The 20572-nt window shown below is 36.2% G+C and overlaps 1 protein-coding gene across 1 annotated transcript in view; it reads right to left on the bottom strand.

Annotated features, from left to right (window-relative positions):
• Positions 1 to 20572, bottom strand: part of LOC308273165 (disintegrin and metalloproteinase domain-containing protein 5-like) — a gene marked incomplete at both ends in the record, with an annotated part of 239017 nt that overhangs the window by 69264 nt on the left and 149181 nt on the right. Inside the window, 3 exon segments of the mRNA XM_080710260.1 lie at positions 7044 to 7124; positions 11459 to 11654; positions 20375 to 20511. Of these exon segments, the coding sequence (XP_080566386.1) occupies positions 7044 to 7124; positions 11459 to 11654; positions 20375 to 20511 (414 nt within the window).

Raw genomic sequence — 20572 nt, 5'->3', positions numbered from 1 at the left:
TTTAGCTGAATTGTCTATTTATTGATTGAATGGGAGTGTAGCCCAGAGTTGTAAAAAGTGGTTTTTTAGTTCCTTACATGTATAAAACAACTATTACATTTTTTGTGTTGAGTTTTTATCCTGCTACTTTGCTGCTTTTATTAGTCCTAAAAATCTTTGGATAGACTATTTAGGATCTTTTAAGGATAGTATTACATCATCTGCAATTAGAAATAATTGACTTCTTGTTCTCCTGTTTGAATCCTTCTTCTAAAAGGATTTTATTTTAAAATATAAAAAAAATTATATTGAAGCCGGGCGTGGTGGAACACACTTGTAATCCCCGCACTTGGGAGGCGGAGACAGGAGGATAGTGCAGGTTCGAAGCTAGCCCCTCTGGCTTAAGAGACCCTATATCAAAAATATAAAATAAGTCTGTGAATGTAGCCTGGAGGTAGAACGGCTTCCAGGAACCCCAATACCACCAAAAATAAAAAATAAAAAAAGAAGAATTATATTGAATAGGAGTGGTGAGTGAGAGTGGACAATTTTGTCTCATTCCTGATTTTAGAGAAAATTTTCAGTTCTTCCTCATTCAGTATGATGATGTTGAATATATATTTGGCATATAAGGTGAGATTCTTCTCCCTCTAGTTTCTTCAGAAATTGTATCATGAAAAAATGCTAAATTTCAGTAGGAAATTTTTCTGCATCTATGAAGATGGTCATAAGATTTTTTGCCATGGAATCTATTTATGGGTACATAATTTTTTTAAAATAAGTGGTATTCATTTAAACTGTGCTTGGTGCCCTCTCAGCCTCACACCCATTTTTCCTTCCTCCCCTCCCAACAATGAGTGTCCAGGGTATGCATGCTATATTCATTCTTTTATACATGTTCAGATGTAGTTCCTCCATTAATAATGTTCAGCCTTCTACCTCTCCTATCTTTCCATTCAAACTTTGCTAAGATTTCCCTTCTCTTATCTGGAGTCCCTCTAGTATCCCCAGTGGTCCCTAGTTTGGGCATTATAGAGGAAACATATGTCCCTTTTATTTCTGTGCTTGGCTGATCTCACTTAACATAATCCTCTCCAGGATGTTCCATCTTCTTGCAAATAACATGATTTTGTTCTTCTTTATAGTTGAATAGAATTCCATTGTGTATATTTCCCATAATTTTGAAATCCATTCTTCTGTTGATGGAGACCTGGGTTGGTTCCATATTTTGGCTATTATGAATTGTGCTGCTATGAACATAGGTATGCATATGTTACTGTAGTTCTCTGATTTCAACCCCTTTGTAAAAATACCCAGGAGTGGTAGAGCTGGTTCATATGGTGGATTTATTCCCAATTTCCTAAGGAATCTTCACACTGATCTCCATAGTGGCTGAGCTAGTTTGCATTCCCACCAACAGTGTAAAAGAGTTCCTCTTTCTTTACATACTCACCAGCATTTGCTGTTATTTGATTTATTTATGCTTGCCACTCTGACTGGGGTTAGATGGAATCTCAGCATAGTTTTGATTTGCATTTCCCTGATAGCTAGTGATGTAGAACTTTTTTTTTTTTCATTTATCTATTGGCCATTTGTATCTCTTCTTTTGTAAAGTGTCTATTCAATTCAGTTGCCCATTTCTTGATCGGGGTGTTTGTTTTGCTAATGTAGAGTCTTGTCTTTTGAGCTCTTTGTATATTCTCGATATTAGCCCTCTATCAGAGTGGTGGCTGGCAAAGATCTTCTCCCATTCTGTAGGCTTCCTCTTTAGGTTCTTGATGGTTTCGTTTGAAGAGAATAAACTTTTTAGTTTGATGCCATCCCACTTGTTAAGTCTTGCTTTAATTTCCTGAGCTTTGGAGGTTTTGTTGAGAAAGTTACTGCCTGTGCCTATATGTTGTAGTGTTGAGACTATGCCCTCCTCTAATAACTTCATAGACTCTGGTCTAATTTATAAGTCCTTGATCCATCTCAAATTGATCCCTGTGCACAGTGAGATGTACAAATTTAGTTTCATCTTTCTATAAATGGATAGCTAGTTCTCCCAACACCATTTGTTGAAAAGGCTGTCTTTTCTCTAGCATAGGAGTTTGGACCCTTTGTCAAAGACTAATTGATTGTAGGTGTATGGATTTGTTTCTGTACCTTCTATTCTGTTCCACTGGTCAGTATGCCTGTTACTGTGCCAATAGCATGCTGTTTTTACTACTATTGATCTATAGTATAATTTGAAGTCTGGGACTCTGATGCCTCCTGCATGGTTCTTAATGCTGAGAATTGCCTTGGCTACTCTGTGTCTTATATTTCTCCATATAAAATTAATTATTGATTTTTCTAGGTCTATAAAGAATGTCATTGGTATTTTAATGGGAGTTGCATTGATTCCATAGATCATTTTTGGCAGAATGGCCATTTTGATATTTATTCTTTCTATCCATGAGCATGGGAGATCTTTCCATCTTCCAAAGTCTTCTTCAATTTCTTTAATGTTTTATAGTTTTTGTAGTAGAGGTCTTTAATGTCTTTGGTTAGGTTTATTCCTAAGTATTTTATTGGTTTTGATGTTATGGTGAATGCAATTGTTTTATTTCTTTCATTGTGGATTCATTGTTAGTATAAAGAAAAGCCACTGATATCTTTAGGTTGATTTTGTATCCTGCAACTTTACTGAATTGGTCAATCAGCCCCAGAAATCTTTTGGTAAGTATTTGGGTCTTCTAAATAAAGGATCATGTCATCTGCAAAGAAGGATAATTTTAATTCCTCTCTTCCTATTTGAATTCCTTTGATTTCCATTGCTTGTCTTATTGCTGTGGCAAGAGTCTCAAAGACTATATCAAAAAGAAATGGTGATAGTGGGCATCATTGTCTTGTTCCTGATTATAGAGGAAATGCTTGCAGATTTTTCCCATTCAGTATGATGTTGGCTTTGGGTTTGTTGTATATTGCCTTAATGATTTTGAAATATGTTCCTTCTATTCCAATTTTCTGCAGTGTTTTTAACATAAATGGGTGTTGGATTTTGTCGAATGATTTTTCAGCATCTATTGCTATGGTTTTTGTCCTCAGTTCTATTTATGTGGTAAATAACATGTATTTATTTGCATATGTGAACAAGCCTTGTTTTTCTGGGATGATACCAACTTGGTTATAGTGTATTATTCTCTTGATATGGGTTTGAATGCGTATAGCTAGTATTTTATTTAGAATTTTTGCATCTATGTTCATTAAGAATATTGGTCTGTAATTTTCCTTTCTTGAGTTATCTTTCTTTGGTTTGGAAAGTAATGTGATACTGGCCTCATAAAAGGAATTTGGGAGAATTCCATCTCTTTCAATTTTCTGGAACAAGTTGTGAGATATTAGTAATAGTTCTTCACTGAAGGTTTTGTAGAATTTAACTGGAAATCTATCAGGGCCTGGGATTTTCCTTGACGGTAGAATTTTTATTGCCATTTCTATTTCTTTGCTTGCTATTGGTTGGTTTAGACTTGCTATGTCCTCTTGGTTGAGTGTAGGTAGGTTATATGTACTTAAGAAATCTATCAATTTCTTCCATGTTTTCTAGTCTATTGGAGTATAAATTTTCAAAATAGTTTAATAATCCTTTGAATTTCCCCCACTATCTGTGGTGATATCTCCTTTTACATTTCTGATTTTAATAATTTGAGTTGATTCTCTCTTTTGGTTAGGTTGTCCAGGGGTTCATCAATCCTATTAATCTTTTCAAAAAACTAGCTTTTTGTTTTGTTGATTCTCTAAATTGTTTTTTTGTTGTTACTGTTGTTCTCTATTTCATTTATTTCTGCTCTGATTTTAATAATTTCCTGCCTCATTCTGGCTTAGGGATTAGACTGTTGCAGTCTTTCTAGGTCCTTGAGTTGTGCCATTTGGTCGTTTACTTGGTGATTCTCTGTCCTTCTTATGTAGGCACTGTAGGCACTCAATGCTATAAACTTTTCTCTTAATACTGTCTTCATAGTGTCCCATAGATTTTGGTAAGTTGTGTCTCTATTTTCATTTATTTCCAGAAATTTCTTTATTTCTCTCCTAATTTCTGATCTTACCCATTCATCACTCAATAGTTTATCATTCAGTCTCCATGTATTTAAATAGTTTCTTTTGGGTTTCTGTTGTTGATTTCTACTTTTATTCCATTATGGTATGAAAAAATGCAAGGAATTATATTGCATCTTTTGAATTTGCTGGAGCTTGCTTTGTGTCCCAGAATGTGATCTATTTTTGAGAAGATTCCATGAGCTCCTGAGAAGAATGTGTATTCTGTAGTTCCTGGATGAAATATTTTGCATATGTCTATTAAGTCCATTTGGTTTATAGTTTTCTTTAGTTCTAAAGAGTTTTACTCATCTTTTGCCTTGAAGATTGGTCCAGTGGTGTGAGAGGTATGTTAAAAGTCTCCTAGAATTATTGTGTTTGGGTCTATTTGAGATTTGGTGTCCAGGGGGGTTGTTTTACAAATGTTGGTGTACCCACATTTGGGGCATAGACCCTTACTATCATTATATCTTCTTGGTGGATTGTTTCTTTTAATAAAAGGAAGTGCCCTGATTTGTCTCTTCTGATGTATTTTAGCTTAAAGTCTGTTTTGTTGGAGATCAGTGTTGCTACTTCTGCCAGTTTTTGGACTTCATTAGCATAATATATCTTTTTCCATCCTTTAACTTTCAGTCTGTGAATGTCTTTAGTTGTAAGGTGAGTTTCTTGCAAACAGCATATATTTTGATTATGTTTTTTTTAATCCACAATGCCCATCTATGTCTTTTGATTGGTGAGTTAAGCCCTTTGACATTCAGAGTTATAATTGAAATATGATTTTTGTTTTCTGTCATTTTGTGTTCTCTCTTCTGTTTGGTAGCCTGTTATTTCATCTTTACTTTGATGCCTCACTAATCAAGTTTTAGCTTCTCTGGTTCTAAAGTCTGCTTCTTTTATCTTCTTTATGATTCATTTCTTTAAGTATTTTCTCTAGTGTTGGCTTTGAATTCATGAATTTTTTTTTTGAGATTCTGTTTATCTTGAAATACTTTTGTTTCTCCATCAATTTTGAATAAGAGTTTTGCTGGATATAGCAGTTTTGGTTGGACATTGTTTTCTTCCAGGGTCTCGATCATGTCATACCAGTCTCTCCCGGCATTCATGACTTGGGCTGTATAGTCCGGAGTGATTTTTATTGTTTTTACCTTATCTGTCACCCGTCCTTTTGTTCTCACTGCTTTTATGATTCTTTCCTTGGCCTCTATGTTGGTCATTTTGACTATTACATGGCACGGAGAGGTCCTCTTTTGATCTTGTCTTAGTGGTGGTGTCTATGTCTCCTGGACATGAAGATCCAAGTCTCTTTCCATGTATAGAAAATTCTCTGAAATTATTTCTCTGAAGAGATTATGAAAGCCCTTGGTTTGTACCTCTATCCCTTCTTCAATTCCTTTTATCCATAAGTTAGGACACTTCAGGTTGTCCCATAGTTGTTGGATTTTTAGGTTTTGTTGCTGTAATGACTTCTGTACACTGTTGACTGTGTTTTCAGTTTTGGATGAACTGTATTCTAACTGTGATATTCTACTTTCCATTTTATCTAGTCTTTTAGAATTTCTTTCTATTGCTGTCTTCATTTCATTTATTGACTCATATCATTCCAGACCTCTTTATGATTCTTCCTTAGTGTTTCCAATTCATCTTTCATCTCCTGTAGACTTGTTTTAAATCCTTTCATCATATTGTAGGTCATGATTCAGAATTCCCCTTTTTGTATTTCTTGTAGGTTAGTATTCATGATTTCTGTTATCACTATTCTTATATCTCGTATTTTCAAGGTCTCAGGCCTGTTTTTCTGATGTCTTCCCATCTTTTATGGGTATTATGTTTATTCCAGTCTTAGTAGTAAGAAATTAGAGGATCCCGCAGGTAAGCAGTACTTTTTCCAGTGGTGAGGGTTGGGTGATGGTGGAGTAGCTAAGGTGATGGATGCGAGAGTTGGGTAAGGTAGAGGATATAATCAGGTTGGGGAATAATTGAAGTATGCTAAGGTTGTATCAGGTTGAGAATGGGAGAAGGCTATATAGTAGGACTCTTGTAGTTAGAATATTTAAGTATGAAGATGTGATAAACTTTGAGTATTAGACAAAGAGATACAGTTAAGGGACAAAGAGAAAGTTTGAGGGAAGATAATAGTTAGGGTGGAGTGGAGAATATTGTAGGAGGAATGGAGGGAAGTAGCAAACAAATATGAGTAAAATAACAAAATAAGATACAAAGGCTAAATATTATACATCAAATAAAAACAACATCAACAAAAACAAAACTAAACAACCAAAAGAAAACAAATAGGATTAAGAAAGAGAAAAAACAGGATAAAAATAAAAATAAAACAAACTAGCAACTATGTGAAATAATGTGAATCAACCAATCAACCAAGAAACCCAAATAAAAGGAAAAAAGAAAAAATTAAATCCCCAAAAACAATAAACCACAAAAAACCCAAAAACTGAAAACAGACAAAACAAAAAAACGAAAAAAAGAAAGGAAAAAAAAAAAACAGACCTACTTTATGAACATGGGGCAGGTCGGTATAATTTCTGAATGTCTGATTACTGTTTCAGCTTCTGGAGTATATTCCAATATCCCTTATTTGCTTGGAGCGACTCCTTGTGGCCCTTTGCAGGTATCGAGCCTTAAGTACTTTTTCTGTGTCTCCCTGGTCCCTTGGCACACAGTCTCCACACACAGTTCTCACCATGTCTGGTGGTATTCAAGTGGGTGCACGCCGGGACTTGTGGCTCATCTGAGCTCATGATATTACATGGCAGCCCAGTCTAGGCTCTGATGAGCTAGCTGCACCTCTTGGTCCCCCTGATTTTCTCTGAACACATGGTTATCAGGTCTGGTTCCGAGTCGCTGAAAGTCTCCCTATGCCTCTATGGGTGCCACCTCTGGTGAGCAAATGGTGTCGCTCAGGTGCTTGGGTAAGCTCACAGCTTAAGATGTTGGAGTTCTATGTCCACTTTCAAACTGTTGGGCTTTTTTTCCAAAATTCTTGGGGTTACCACACCAGTAGCCCATTTGGGCTGGCGGCCCATGATGGTGCTGGCAGCTGCCCACATCTGCAGCAGGACCTTCTGCTCACTCTTTTGCAGTATTACCATGGATCTCGCTCTTTAGAGTTACTGGATTTCTCCCGCCGTAGTCCCTGGGTCTGTTTTGGGTTGTAAGCTATATTATTTTATTAAGCCACTACCTTCTCAGTAGTTGTCTTTAATTTGTTTCAGCTAGTGAGATATGCTGCATCTCTATCACCATTTTTCTTTTTCCCTATATGATTTTTTTTATTTGTGTATGTAGGATTATTCCTCCATCCCTGGAATAAAACCAACCTGATCATCGTGTATAATCAGTTTTTACATTGTTGTGTTATGATTTTCAGGTATTTTGTAAAAAAATTATATGAATGTTTTTTAATTTTGTTATAATAAGCTAATTATTGCATTAAATAATTATTTTAAAATTTATTAAAATTTTAATTGCTTTTACCTCAATGTTTTTAATAAACTTAGTATGTTCCATTCCTTAAATAACATAAAAATACTGAAAACTTATCACTTATTATTATGAATTTTATTTCTAACTATGCTGTTGAGATTATTTAATCCTCTTATCTGTTTTTATCCATCATGTGTGTCTTGAAGTTTATTTATTTCTTCCACAAGTGTTCCAACTAGTCACTAAGGATGTTGTGGCTGCAGTGGTGCCTATGGTCATGTCACTTCCTAACATATTAAAAAATTACTTCGTGCCGGGCGTGGTGGCGCACGCTTGTAATCCCCGCGCTTGGGAGGCGGAGACAGGAGGATCGCGCAGGTTCGAAGCCAGCCGTGCTGGCGTAAGAGACCCTATTTCAAAAATATAAAATAGGTCTGGGAGTGTAGCCCGGAGGAAGAAGGGCTTCCAGGAACCCCAGTACCACCAAAAAAAAAAAAAAGAAAGAAAGAAAGAAAAAATTACTTTGTGTCTTCTCAATATGTCCTATCATTATTCTCTTTTGGGATAAAGGAACATAAATCATATTAATCTTTTTAATGAGCCAATATTTGCTTCATAGATCCTTTGTATCATTCTTTTAATCTCCATTTTGTTTATATCAGTTCTGATCTTTATTATTTCTTTTATTCTGCTGATTTTGGATTTAGATACTTTTAGTTTTTTTTCTATAAAACTTTGAGATGCATTACCACTGATGGCTATAATCTTTCCTCTCACACTGCTTTACTGTTTACCAAAAATACTGGTATGATGTATGTACATTTTATTTTATAAATTTTTAATTCCCCCATAGCTTCAGTGATTCACTAATCACTCATAAGTACATTGTTCAATTTACATGTACTTGCATAGTTTTTGTAGTTATCTAGCTATTGACTTCTATCTTCATTCTATTGTGATATAAGCAGCAAAAAATTATGTCTATTATTTTGCATGTGTACAAACTTGTTTTAATGATGATATGATCAAAATAATTTGACCTTGTTTTAGAGAAAGTTACATGAGCTGCTAAAAAGTAAAACGTGTATTCTTTTATTGCATGGAATAATCTTCAGATGTCTGTGAAGTCCAATTGACTTATAATATTGTTTAATGCTTCCCTGTTGAAGTTTTTGTCTGGATAATCTATCCATTTGTGAGATGAAGACATAAAAGCAACCCACTGTTTTACTAGTGCCTCACTGCCCCCTATTAGTGGTTACTTATGAAAGTGAGCATACCAACATTCTTTGCATATATATATATTTTTTTTTTGTCTTCCTGATAGACTCTCCCCCTTATAAAATGTTCAGTGATTTTTTTTCTAATTTTTGCTTTATGTCTGCTTTGTCAGGTCTGAGTATAGCTACTTATGTTTGGTTTAAGATTCCATTTGCATAGAAAGTCCTTGTTCTTTCAACTTTAGTCTGTGTATGTCTTTGCCAGTGAGATATGTTTATTGCAGGCAAGAAACAGTAAAAAATTTGCTTTCATCCAACCTATCAGATTTTTTAAATTGGAATATTAAGGCCATTGATATTCATGGTTATTATTGCAATGTACTAATTCTCATTTGTTATTTTATCAATGTTTGATTCTTTCCTATTTTTCATTTGATTATGAACTCTTCTAGTGCGATATATTTTTCTTCAGGCTCCCCTGGTTGTGTTTATCTTCTGTATGTAGAATTCCTTTATAAATTTTATGTAATACTGACTTAATAGTCATTAATTTTTTAAATTTATGCTTATCTTATCAGGTATTTATTTCTCCTCTGCTTCTAAAGGATAGCTATATTGGATATATTAATCTAAATCTTTCATTGCTTGACATGTATCATCCCATATCCTCCTGGCCTTTAAAGTTTCTGCAGAGAAATCTGTTTTCAGTTTGATATGTTCTGGTTAATATTATTTTCATTCTTCTGATGGCATTGGGTTCATTTTATTTTTATTCTGGTGAACAAAGTATAATTTCATGATATTTTTTACTTTTTGTTACTAATTTCACTATTCATTTTCCTGAAAATTACATGATTTTTTTCTTCTTTATAGCTGTATAAAATTCAGTTGTGAACATATCTCATAGTACTGTAATCCATTCATCTGTTGATGGACAACTTGGCTGGTTCCATAGTTTCACAATTGTGAATAGTGCAGCTATGGACACATGCATTAGTTTTGTTTTCATTCTTCTGGAGAGATATTCAGAAGTAGTATTGCTGGATCATATGACAGGTTCATTCCCATTCTTCTGAGGATCCTCCATAGTGTTTTCTAAAGTGAGTGCACTACTTTACAGTTCCACCAACAATGTATTAGTGTTCCTACTTCTCCACACCCTTGCCAGCATTTGTTGTTTGTGTTTTGAATGATTGTTATTCCAATTAGAGTCAGGTAAAGTTTTTATTTGCATCTGTGATTACTAATGATGTTGAACAGTTTTTCATATATTTGTTGGCCATTTGAATTTCTTTTTTTGTAAAGTGTCTATTTAGTTCTCTTGCCCATTTTTTATTGGATTATTTGTTTTCTTAGTGGTGAGTTTGAGTTCTCAGTATTAGTCTAGAAATTATTCTCTATTGGAGGAGTAGTTGACAATTTTTTCCCCATTTTGTCGGCTCTTTCTTGAGGTTCTTGATAGTTTCCTTTTTTGTACAGAAGTGCTTCAATTTAATGAAGTTCCACATATTGATCCTTCTTTTAATTTCTTATGCCTTTAAGATCTTATTGAGAACCAAGTTTCTTTTTTATTCTATAAAGTCCTGTGGCTCAGTATTCCTGGACCTGAAAATGGTCTAGTTCTAAACCGAATAATCCCTTCTCAAAAGAAGAAAAGCAAATGTTCAAAAAATATATGAAAATTTCTCAATATCACTAACAATGAGGAAATGCACTACACTGAGATTTTATCTTACTCCACTTATAATGCCATTATCAGAAATACAAAACATAATGTTGGTAAGGATATAAGAAAAGAAAAAATTCTTATATACTGTTGGTAATATTGTATATTAGTACAACTGCTATGGAGATTTCTTGAAAAAATTAGAAATGAAACCACCATAAAACACAGATATATTACTTCTTGGATGTTTTCCAAGAATTAGACACAAGACTATAGTGATACATGCATACCTATGTTTATAGCAGCACAACTCTCAGTAGCTAATTTATGTAACTAACTCAGGTGCCCATCAACAAATGAATAGATAAAAAATATGGTATATATGTACACAAAGGAGTTTTGCTCACCCATAAACAGAACAAAATTGTGTCATTTGCAGGAAAAATAGATTAAACTAGAGAATATTATGCTAAGTGAGATTAGCTGATTTCAGAAAGGGCTAAATGAGTGATATGTGCATGTATGCGTCTATCATCTTACACCCCATTAAAAAGTATGACTAAAATGCACCAATTTTTTTAAAAAAGTAAATGTTTATATGTTTTCTTTTATATATGATAGCTAGAGAGAAAATAGAAAACAAAGGGACTTTTGATGTAAGAGGTTCAAAAATAGTAGAATAGTGGGAGGAGAGGAATGTGTATGAGTTGAGGAGAAAGGGGAGGGTAAAGAAAGGAAACAGTTCAAGTGATGGTTTTCTCATACTTGAATATATCACTACCAATATCACTAAATGTGTGAGAGGGTGGGATAGAGTGTATATGCAGGGAATGAACCAAGTGATATGAAAATGAACATTTGTATCACTTTGAGCCTCACTATATTGTATAGTTAAAATGCACCAATAAAAGCATAGAAAAGAAGAACATATTAACTAACTACCCAAAATAATAATAGGACACTTAATGGTTGCCATGTTTCCCACAGTAAAACTATCTTTTTAAATGTATATTAATAAAAGATAATTTTATCTTAACTTCTAACTATTACATAAATAAGAAATTGTAGGAAAAAAACAATATTAGTTTCCACTGACCTTTTTAGAGCCACAATCACATTTTTCATTACCTTCAACCAATCCATTGCCACATATTATTTTCTTTGTTTGTGCTTGTATATTAACTGGCTCATCAGGAGAATTTTTCTTAAGACATTTATGTTCAGATTTTGAAGCAAAATATTTAAATTCCTCAATGCTACAACTGCTAAATTTTCTTACACCCAAAGAAAACCTAAAATATAAAAATATGGGTAGGAAGAAAATTATTACTGTATCTCTCTGCATTTTCAACAATATGGTGATTTGAAGAAAGATTACAAGAGCATCATTATTTGTAGAAAATAAGAAGCACACTCAGTTGTCTCATTCCATCATTGAAATACTGAGGGAGCACACAAGATTCAAAAATTCAGTTTACCCTCATGTGCCTCATGCTGGCTTCCAAATTGAGCATGCTCTCCTAACCTTCCCCCTCATTGATTACCCCTGAGATAAAACCAGGCAGTTAGATAATTAGTAAATATAGGAGCAAGAGCTTTGTCAGTACATGTCAGTTCATGGAAGAGGCATTTATTCTTCAAAGGAAGCTGCAATCCAAGAAAGAAAAATCACTGGCATAGGATGAAACTATACTTATTTATTCCATTCAATCCCTTTTCAATAGGAAAACCTTTATCACGTTTTGTTAATTCTGATTTTTTTATTCCTAGTGTAATTTTTGCCTGTAATATTGCCTTTTTATGTTTCTATTATTTTTCTTATCTTTTTACAACTTTTAAACTCTACTTGATTTTAGGTTTTTTCTATATTTTCTTCTTTCACTTTCTCTCCTTTTTCTCACTCTTCATCTTTGCTTATTTGACAGTTTGTTCCTGTGCATATCAATGGATTCCTCTATACTCATTTAAATACCTACTAGTGGCCAGGCATGGTGGAGCATCCTTATCATACCCATGCTTGGGAGGCAGAGACAGGAGGATCGCACAGGTTCAAAGCCAGTCTTACTGGCTTAAGAGACCCTGTTTCCAAATAAAAAGTATAAACTAGGTCTGGGAGTATAGCTCAGAGGTAGAAGGGTTTCCAGAAATCCCAGTACTACCAAAAAATAAATAAAAATAAATAAAATAAATAAATACCTACTAGTTTCTTTAACTCCTACCCATTATTATCACTGTTTCCCCATTATCCTTGTCATATCTGGATTGGTACTTTATTATGAAGCCAAATGGACATGTTAGGCAGCTGGCATTGTTTAGTTTGACTTCCTCTCAGTCTCCTTCATTACTCATTTTTTTCCTCTCTCATTCCTCTTTTATCCAAAATTCCTTGACTTATGTTTGCTCACTCTTCCCTAGCTTGGTGTGCTTACCTATCCCTTCTTTTCTTTCCCTCTTTAAATAGCTACACCTATTAATTCCTATTTTATTTTTTTCTTTTCTTCCCTTGAAAACTTTATATTTCTCTAACCATGTTAACCTAGGTTTCTATCAATTAAAAAGCTATGCTGCTACCATCCTTTAGAAATATTTACCTTGCGCCGGGTGTGGTGGCGCACGCTTGTAATCCCCGCGCTTGGGAGGCGGAGACAGGAGGATCGCGCAGATTCGAAGCCAGCCGCGCGGGCTGGCTTAGGAGACCCTGTTTCCAAATAAAAAAATGTAAAAATAGGTCTGGGAGTGTAGCCCGGAGGTAGAAGGGCTTCCAGGAACCCCAGTACCACCACAAAAAAAAAAAAGAAATATTTACCTTGCACATCTTCCTTCCCTAGTGCACATAATGTGACCATCAAAACAGCAGAATTTCTTGAGGACACACATGATACAACTCTCTATGCAGCTTATGAATAGATACTGTTGCTAACTGCTGTATGCACCATCCACATTGGTGATATAAGTACTGTAGTAAGCATAATGGATACCTGATTGATAACTGAATACTATAAAGTAATCATTTCTATAGTCATTTCTATCTACTATCCTCAACTACAAAAGAGACTAGAACCTACAATGACATCAAATATTTATGAGACAGAGCCAGAACACCTTAACTATATCTAACTCATATAAAAAAAATAACCTGTCCTGCCGGGCGTGGTGGCACATGCTTGTAATCCCCGCGCTTGGGAGGCAGAGACAGGAGGATCACGCTGGTTCGAAGCCAGCCTCGCTGGCTTAAGAGACCCTGTTTCCAAATTAAAAAATGTAAAATAGGTCTGGGAGTGTAGCCCGGAGGTAGAAGGGATTCCAGGAACCCCAGTACCACCAAAAATTAAATAAATAAATAAATAAATAAATAAATAAAACCTGTCCTGCTACACTAAATGGCATGGAGGAACTGAAATTGAAATACACTAACAAAGGAACAAAAACATTAAAGAGTTAGAGATTTTGAGAAAAATAACCACCAAACAATCAGTATGTGTAAATACCTCCACAATTGAAACTACAGAAAGAAACAGAATTCTAGAGGATGAACTCAGAAAAAACAGCAATATCTCAATAAAGAACTAGAATCTTTGAAAAGAAAGCCATCAGTTTTAAATGACATAAAGAATGCAATAGACCAACTAAAAATTTCAAAAGGAAATATCACTGACAATTGAGACCATGAGGAACACAGAGTCTCAACTTTAGAAGAGAGTATATTTAGTCTTATATTCAATAACAGAAAAAAATAATAAGAGACAATGAGCAGATCATTAAAAATTCCAGGACTCCATAAACCACCTGAACCTCAGGTTAATTGAAATTGAGGAAAGACTAGAGGTATAAATTAAGGGGAAAAAAATCTCTTCAGAGAAATAATATCTGAAAACTTCCTGACCTTAAACAGGATGGAAATCTGAGTATAAGAAACATCCCAAACCCCAAATGGACAAGACCAAAAAGATCCTCTGCATGTCGCATTTTAATTAATATGACCAAAACTGAAACCAATGGATAAGCTATTTTTTAAATGCAAAAGAAATTTAGGCTTTTTCTAAGATTATAAAAAATTGGAATACATAAATACCAAGCCAACACTACAGAAACTACTCAAATAAACAATACACACAAAATAATTGACTTCAAACATAAAGGGACTATTTTTATTAAAAGAACCAGTGAGTCAGAACTTAAATTGAAGCTAATAGACAAAACTCAAAATTTCAGGAAACAACAAATACCTCTTTATAATAACAATGAATGTAAATTGTCTCAACTTCTCAATTAAAAGACATAAGCTGACAAATTGAATATTAAAAATTCAACTAAATGATGTTTTCAGAAAACTCACCCCACAGGCAGAAATGTACACATGCTAAAGATAAATAGATGGAAAAATATATTCCATGCATATAGAAACTAAAAACAAGCAGAATGGCTACTCTCATATTCAACAAAGAAAATTTTAAGCCAAAACTTATCAAAAGAGACAAAGAGAAAAACTTATTGATAAAGGGAACAATACATCATGATGTAAGGAACTAACAAGAGCCATGCCAAAATTGTTTAGTAGTTTGAACCTTTTGTTAATGCTCCTCCTGAGTTTTTCAGGGAGTTAAAGTAACATCAGTGGAGAGTAAATGTAACAAGCATAGACCAACATCCTGCTTACCCTATGGTCAACATCCTGGAACACTGAACCCCACTAATATCAGTAGAGGGTATTCAATTTAGCAAGCATAGAGCAACATCCTGCTTACATCCTGGAACACCAAGCCCCACTCCAAAAATGTTGGAGTTTTGTCAAAGTTGCAATTTTGTCAGACTTTTATTGGCTATTCCTCCCTCTAACCTCAGCCATCTGTGCATGGCTTTCACCTTTAAAAACCCCTTGTAAGTTGAGCTTGGGGTTGCAGTTCTGGACTAAGTGCTGGACTGCATTCCTAGCCTGGCTCATCTGTTGTTTTTTTGTTTTTTTTTTTTTTCCTGTGGTTAAATAAACTGATCTTCCAAGTTTGGTATACTTTCTCCATTCCTGTGACATTGGCCTGAGCACAACATTTTGGGAGCATGTCTAGGATCAGAGGAAGAGCCCCCAGCTTGGAATCAGTTTACCTGGGAGTGCTCTGTCAGTACCATTCTTCTTTTGCTCTCACCATTGGTTTTCTGAAGTCTGGATAATTTGGGGCTCATTAGAGAACAGGCGGACATGCTATTGGTCTCTGAGCTGGTGGAGTCGGGAGGATGCTCAGACTCCACCACTGGCCATTGGGCTATTCATGCACAGCCCTTTGGATCTGGTTAGGACCCTCCGGGGATCCCTATACACAGCGTTCTTTTTTTTTTTTTTTCCCTCGGCCTTTACTCTGTCTCTTCATTGTCAGTGTCACTTTCTCTGTCTGCTCATTGTTTTCTCCCAGCTGATATTATGGGCAAGTCTCAGTCTTGTCTGTCCTTGTCACCTATTGATTTACACTGTGAGCCTTAAAAACTTTTGTAAATACTGTCTTCAGGAATGGCCCACTTTTGGTACAGGTTGGCCTCCTGAGGGCTCTTTTCACACCCATCTCATTTTTAGGACCCATGACCTTTGGCTACCAGATCCTATATTGTAGCTTTAAAACAAGTTAGCTGCCCAAGTGGCTCAAGTCCCTTTTGCCTCATGTCTCTCCTTAGGTAGAGTTTTTATGGTAAAAACCCTATTACTACAGAAGAGAGAGACCATATCAAGAGAAAACAAGAAAGCAGGTTCTTGGAGACAATGGGAGGTACAGAGGACCCTATCCAAACTAAGCAGGCCTTCCCATCCTCCTGGCCCCAGTGGGATTATAACACAACTGAAGGTAAGGAGGTGCTAAAGGTCTATTGTCAGCTTCTACTGGGGGGTCTCCAGGCAGCCTCAAAGTGCCCTATAAATTTGTCTAACATTAGTCAGATTGCACAGGGTAGATTAATGGCTTTAAAGCATTCCCCTGGCAAGAGAGAGCCAGGCCCTCTTCACCTTTAAGTGGTAGGATCCAGAAGGAGGCTTCCATGGACAGTTGACTTGGACCAGACTGCCTCAAGGATAAGGCCCTGCATCAAGACCTGGGTGAGTATATGACTTACCTGGGATACCATCCTTTGGGATGGGAAGAGTTGGCTGTCATCTGCCAGAAAACAAACTATCCTCAGTATACCCTCTCCAACTAGCCAGAGAGGGTTAAGGGAATTCTTGGGCTCAGCCAGATGTTTTAGACTCTGGATACTGACTTTTGCTGAGCTAGCCCAGCCCTTAGGGCACAAGGGGAACAGAGAAAACCTTCACCTAGACAGAGGAGCAGGAACAGGCCTTTCAAAGCATTAAAAGTGCCAGCCTTGGCCCCCCAGATATCTCCAAAGGGAGTAACTCAATAGCTTTGTTCTTGGAAGTGACCTGTAGCCTTAAAAAAAAATCTTGATCTGGTGGCATTATGATGGCCAGCATGCCTGTGAATCATAAGTGCGACAGCATTCCTGGTAAAGAAAGCTAATAAGCTGACCTTGGGAAAGCCACTTACTTTACCTACCTAGAGTCACTTTCCATCTTAGCTCAGCTCTAACCCTGCTACCCTATTGCCAAACCCAGACTTGGATGTCATTCATAACTGTACTGAGGTTCTTAAGCAGGTCCAAGAGATGAGGCCAGACTTGACCATCTGTGGCCAGACCCAGACCTAAATCTGTTCATGGACTGTAGCAGTTTCCTACAGGATAAAGAGAAGAGGGCAGGTGCAACAGTTGTGACTGAGGAACGCATGCCTTATGCATTTGCCATGACTCATGTTCATGGCACCATACAACTTAAAGAAGCTCAGACAATGGCCCAGCTTTCACTTCTCAGTGGTTAAAATAGCCGGAGTCCAACTACGGATCTTATCTATAACCCACACCAGAAGCTGATGACCAACATTGGCATGCATGCCAGGACCCAAAAGCCAATATGCCAACTCGAACCGGGACAATGTCAGATAAGTACCCTCCTATCACTTGCCCTCCCAAGGTAGACCTTGAGGGCCCCACCCTTATGCTCCTGCTTAACCTAGTGTGCACTCTGCCTCACCCTATGTTGTACTATCTGGTGAGTGACCATCGTATAATCAAGGTGTTAGGCTGTTTGGAGAGCAGCTTGGGAGGAGTTGGTGACCTGGTTCTTTCCTCTGGTCCTCTTCTTTGGGCAGGGAAGCAACAGGCTGTCTCTGTCTCATTCCCCTGAAAAATACTTTAAAAATACTTCTCCTGGACCCTTTGGGCTGGGTCTAAGGTCAGCAAGTAACTTTATGCTCCCAAGGTCTTTACCTGCTATACAATGGACTTGAATATTTGTATGAAATTATTGTTTTACATGTGAGTATCTAGAGGAGTTTAGAAACTACTGCCCATAAAAAGCTCCCAAATGGATAAACTAGTTGATATCCCTTGATGGCAGTTTATATCTAAGGAGTTCTCATTCCAAGATCTGATGACATGGCCAAGTATTGGTATATGTGACTAAATATTTGCCATGAGTTGTAGCAGTCTTACTGCACCCTTGGAGACTTGGTTTGTTGTGTTGTGGGGGGCTTACTCCTCTCTAAAGGTATTTGCTTCCACATAGCTACTGAAGCACATTACTTGCCTTGTTTTTTATTGAGTATGCCAGATGCTTTAGGCATTTTATCCAATTTAATCTTTGGAATAAATCTGTGACAAAATCTTTCATTGTTTCCAAAATGAAGAAACTGAAGCCTTCAGAGAATTTGCACTATTTTGCCAAGCACACAAGACATTCCCTTGTGGTGAAGCTGGCCTTGAAGCTTGGGTATCTCTGAAGTACAGAGGCCACACAAGCTGTGACACTGATACCACATGCTACCACTGCAAGCAGATAGGGAGGCAGAGGTAGGAAGCAGAGGATGGTTAACACGAAGGCTACCATATGTATTGCCTCCTGGAAACCCTTCATTCCCTTTGTGCTTTATACAAAGCCTGAATTTCATGTATGCTTATACAGCAACAAAAGACTCTTTAGGACTTCAAAGTATGAACTCCTATTCCTACAATTATATTAGATATTTTAGCCTCGACAGAGTAAATTCTAAAGGTTTTAGTTGGGTGTTGGTCTTTTCTGAAAAAATTGTTAGGTTTTTTAACCCAAATATGGGACAATACATAGATCTTTACATATTGCTCTAAAGATAAATATTGGAGCAAAATATTGTTGAGCAGTATGATTAATGTTTCAGAACCAGAAAATTTTGTAAATGTACACTCATAGAACTTCTCTTTACAGCAAAATTAATGGTATACATCTCAGCAAGAGGATATTATGTGGTCTTTTGATAAGGATGTAAGAATGGTCTACTCTGTTTAAAAACAGCATGAGTACAGTAATAAAATGGAGTTATTGCTGGAAATTCTCAGAAGCAGAAATAAAGACTCCTTAAGGCTGGTCAAATGGAAGGTAGGACCTGGTACTTTTATAGAACAGCAGACTGAGAGCTGACTATCTAAGCTAGCTACTGCAGACAATCTCTCAGCATTGCTTAGAGGCAGGAAAATAACTGTTGATGAATGAAAAATTTACAATTTTGAAAACTTTAAAAATAATTGATTTTGGATATTCGGGTTAATTTTTAAGCTGTCTATCCAATTCAATTGCTCCTTGTTTCCATACTTATGCCAGCACAATGTTGTTTTGATTACTCTATGTTTGCAATATATTTTGTAACTAGTATTATGAGGACTCTGACTTTGATCTTTTTGCTAAATGTTGTTTTGATTATTCAGGATTATCTCTGTTTTCATAGAAATTGTAGGATTCCTTTCTATTTCTCTGAAATTACATTTAAATTATAATATGGGTTGCATTTGATTTGTAGATTGATTTGAACATCAGGGAGTGTAGCTTGGAGGTCGAATGCCCCTGGGTTCAATCCCCAGACCCGCAAAAATATATATATATACTTTGAATTTCAATGAACACAGACTATCTTACCATTTATTTTTGTCTTCTTCTGTTCCTTTCACCAATTGTGTGTGTGTGTGTGTGTGTGTGTGTGTGTGTGTGTGTGTGTGTTACTGGAGATGGAACCCAGTAGCATTTTACCTCCAAGTGACACCCCCAGCCCTATTTTTTATTCTTTATTTTGAAACAGGGTCTCATTGAGTTGGAAAGGGCCTCACTAAGTAGCTGAGGCTGTTCCTGAACTGCCATCCTCCTGTCTCAGCCTCTCAAATGCTGGGATTACAGTGTGTACCACCACACCTAGTTTCATCAATATTTTATAGTTTCATGGCACAGATAATTTTTTTTTTGTTGTTGTACTGGGGTTCCTGGAAGCCCTGCTACCTCTGGGCTACACTTCCAGGCACCTATTTTATACTTTTTTATTTGGAAACAGGGTCTTTTGTGTGTGTGTGTGTGTGTGTGTGTGTGTGTGTGTGTGTGTGTGTGTGTGATACTGGGATTCCTGGAAACCCTTCTACTTCTGGGCTACACTCCCAGACCTATTTTTTATACATTTTTTTATTTGGAAACAGGATCTCAAGCCAGCGCGGCTGGTTTAGAACCTGTGCGATCCTACTGTCTCTGCCTCCCAAGCGCGTGGATTACAGGTGCGCGCCACCACGCATGGCGGCACAGATCATTTAAAAACAAACAAAAAAAATTATATAACTTTATCATTAAAAGTAACTTTGATTTGGCCAAAAAATGTACAATCCAGGTTTTATAAGATGAAAAAAGTGTTTTCTCAGGCTTAGGGAGGCCTGATAGAATTGCTGTGCCAACTTTGATATGTGTTCGATTAGCAGTTTTTAAAAAATATATTCTGAACAATGAAGGCAATTCCATTGACCTTATGTATATATGTAAGAATACCAATGCCAATCTCAGTATCATATATGGGGAAGGAGAGGGAGTAGGGAGGGAGTTGGGTGAAGCTTACCAAGTGTTGTAGGCATATATCACTCTGAACTACTTTATGATAAAAAGAAATATTGTACTGAATAAAGAACCACATCTTACACTGCATCTGGCATCATTATGCAATTATAATCTGAGCAGTAGCAATCTTCAGTTTTGTCATAAACTAATCCCAGATTAATTCCCAGCAACTGTGCAATAATGACAGTATATGACTCCAAGGATAAACCCTCTGTATACTAAACATAGAAAAAAAAGAAAAAGTCAATTAAAGATTATGTTCAATTGTAAAATAAAACA

This window comes from Muscardinus avellanarius, assembly GCF_963383645.1.
Source record: "Muscardinus avellanarius genome assembly, chromosome: 14".
Classification (NCBI taxonomy): domain Eukaryota; kingdom Metazoa; phylum Chordata; class Mammalia; order Rodentia; family Gliridae; genus Muscardinus; species Muscardinus avellanarius.
The sequence above is the reverse complement of the archived record's forward strand: the minus strand, read 5'-3'. Positions and strand labels throughout refer to the sequence as shown.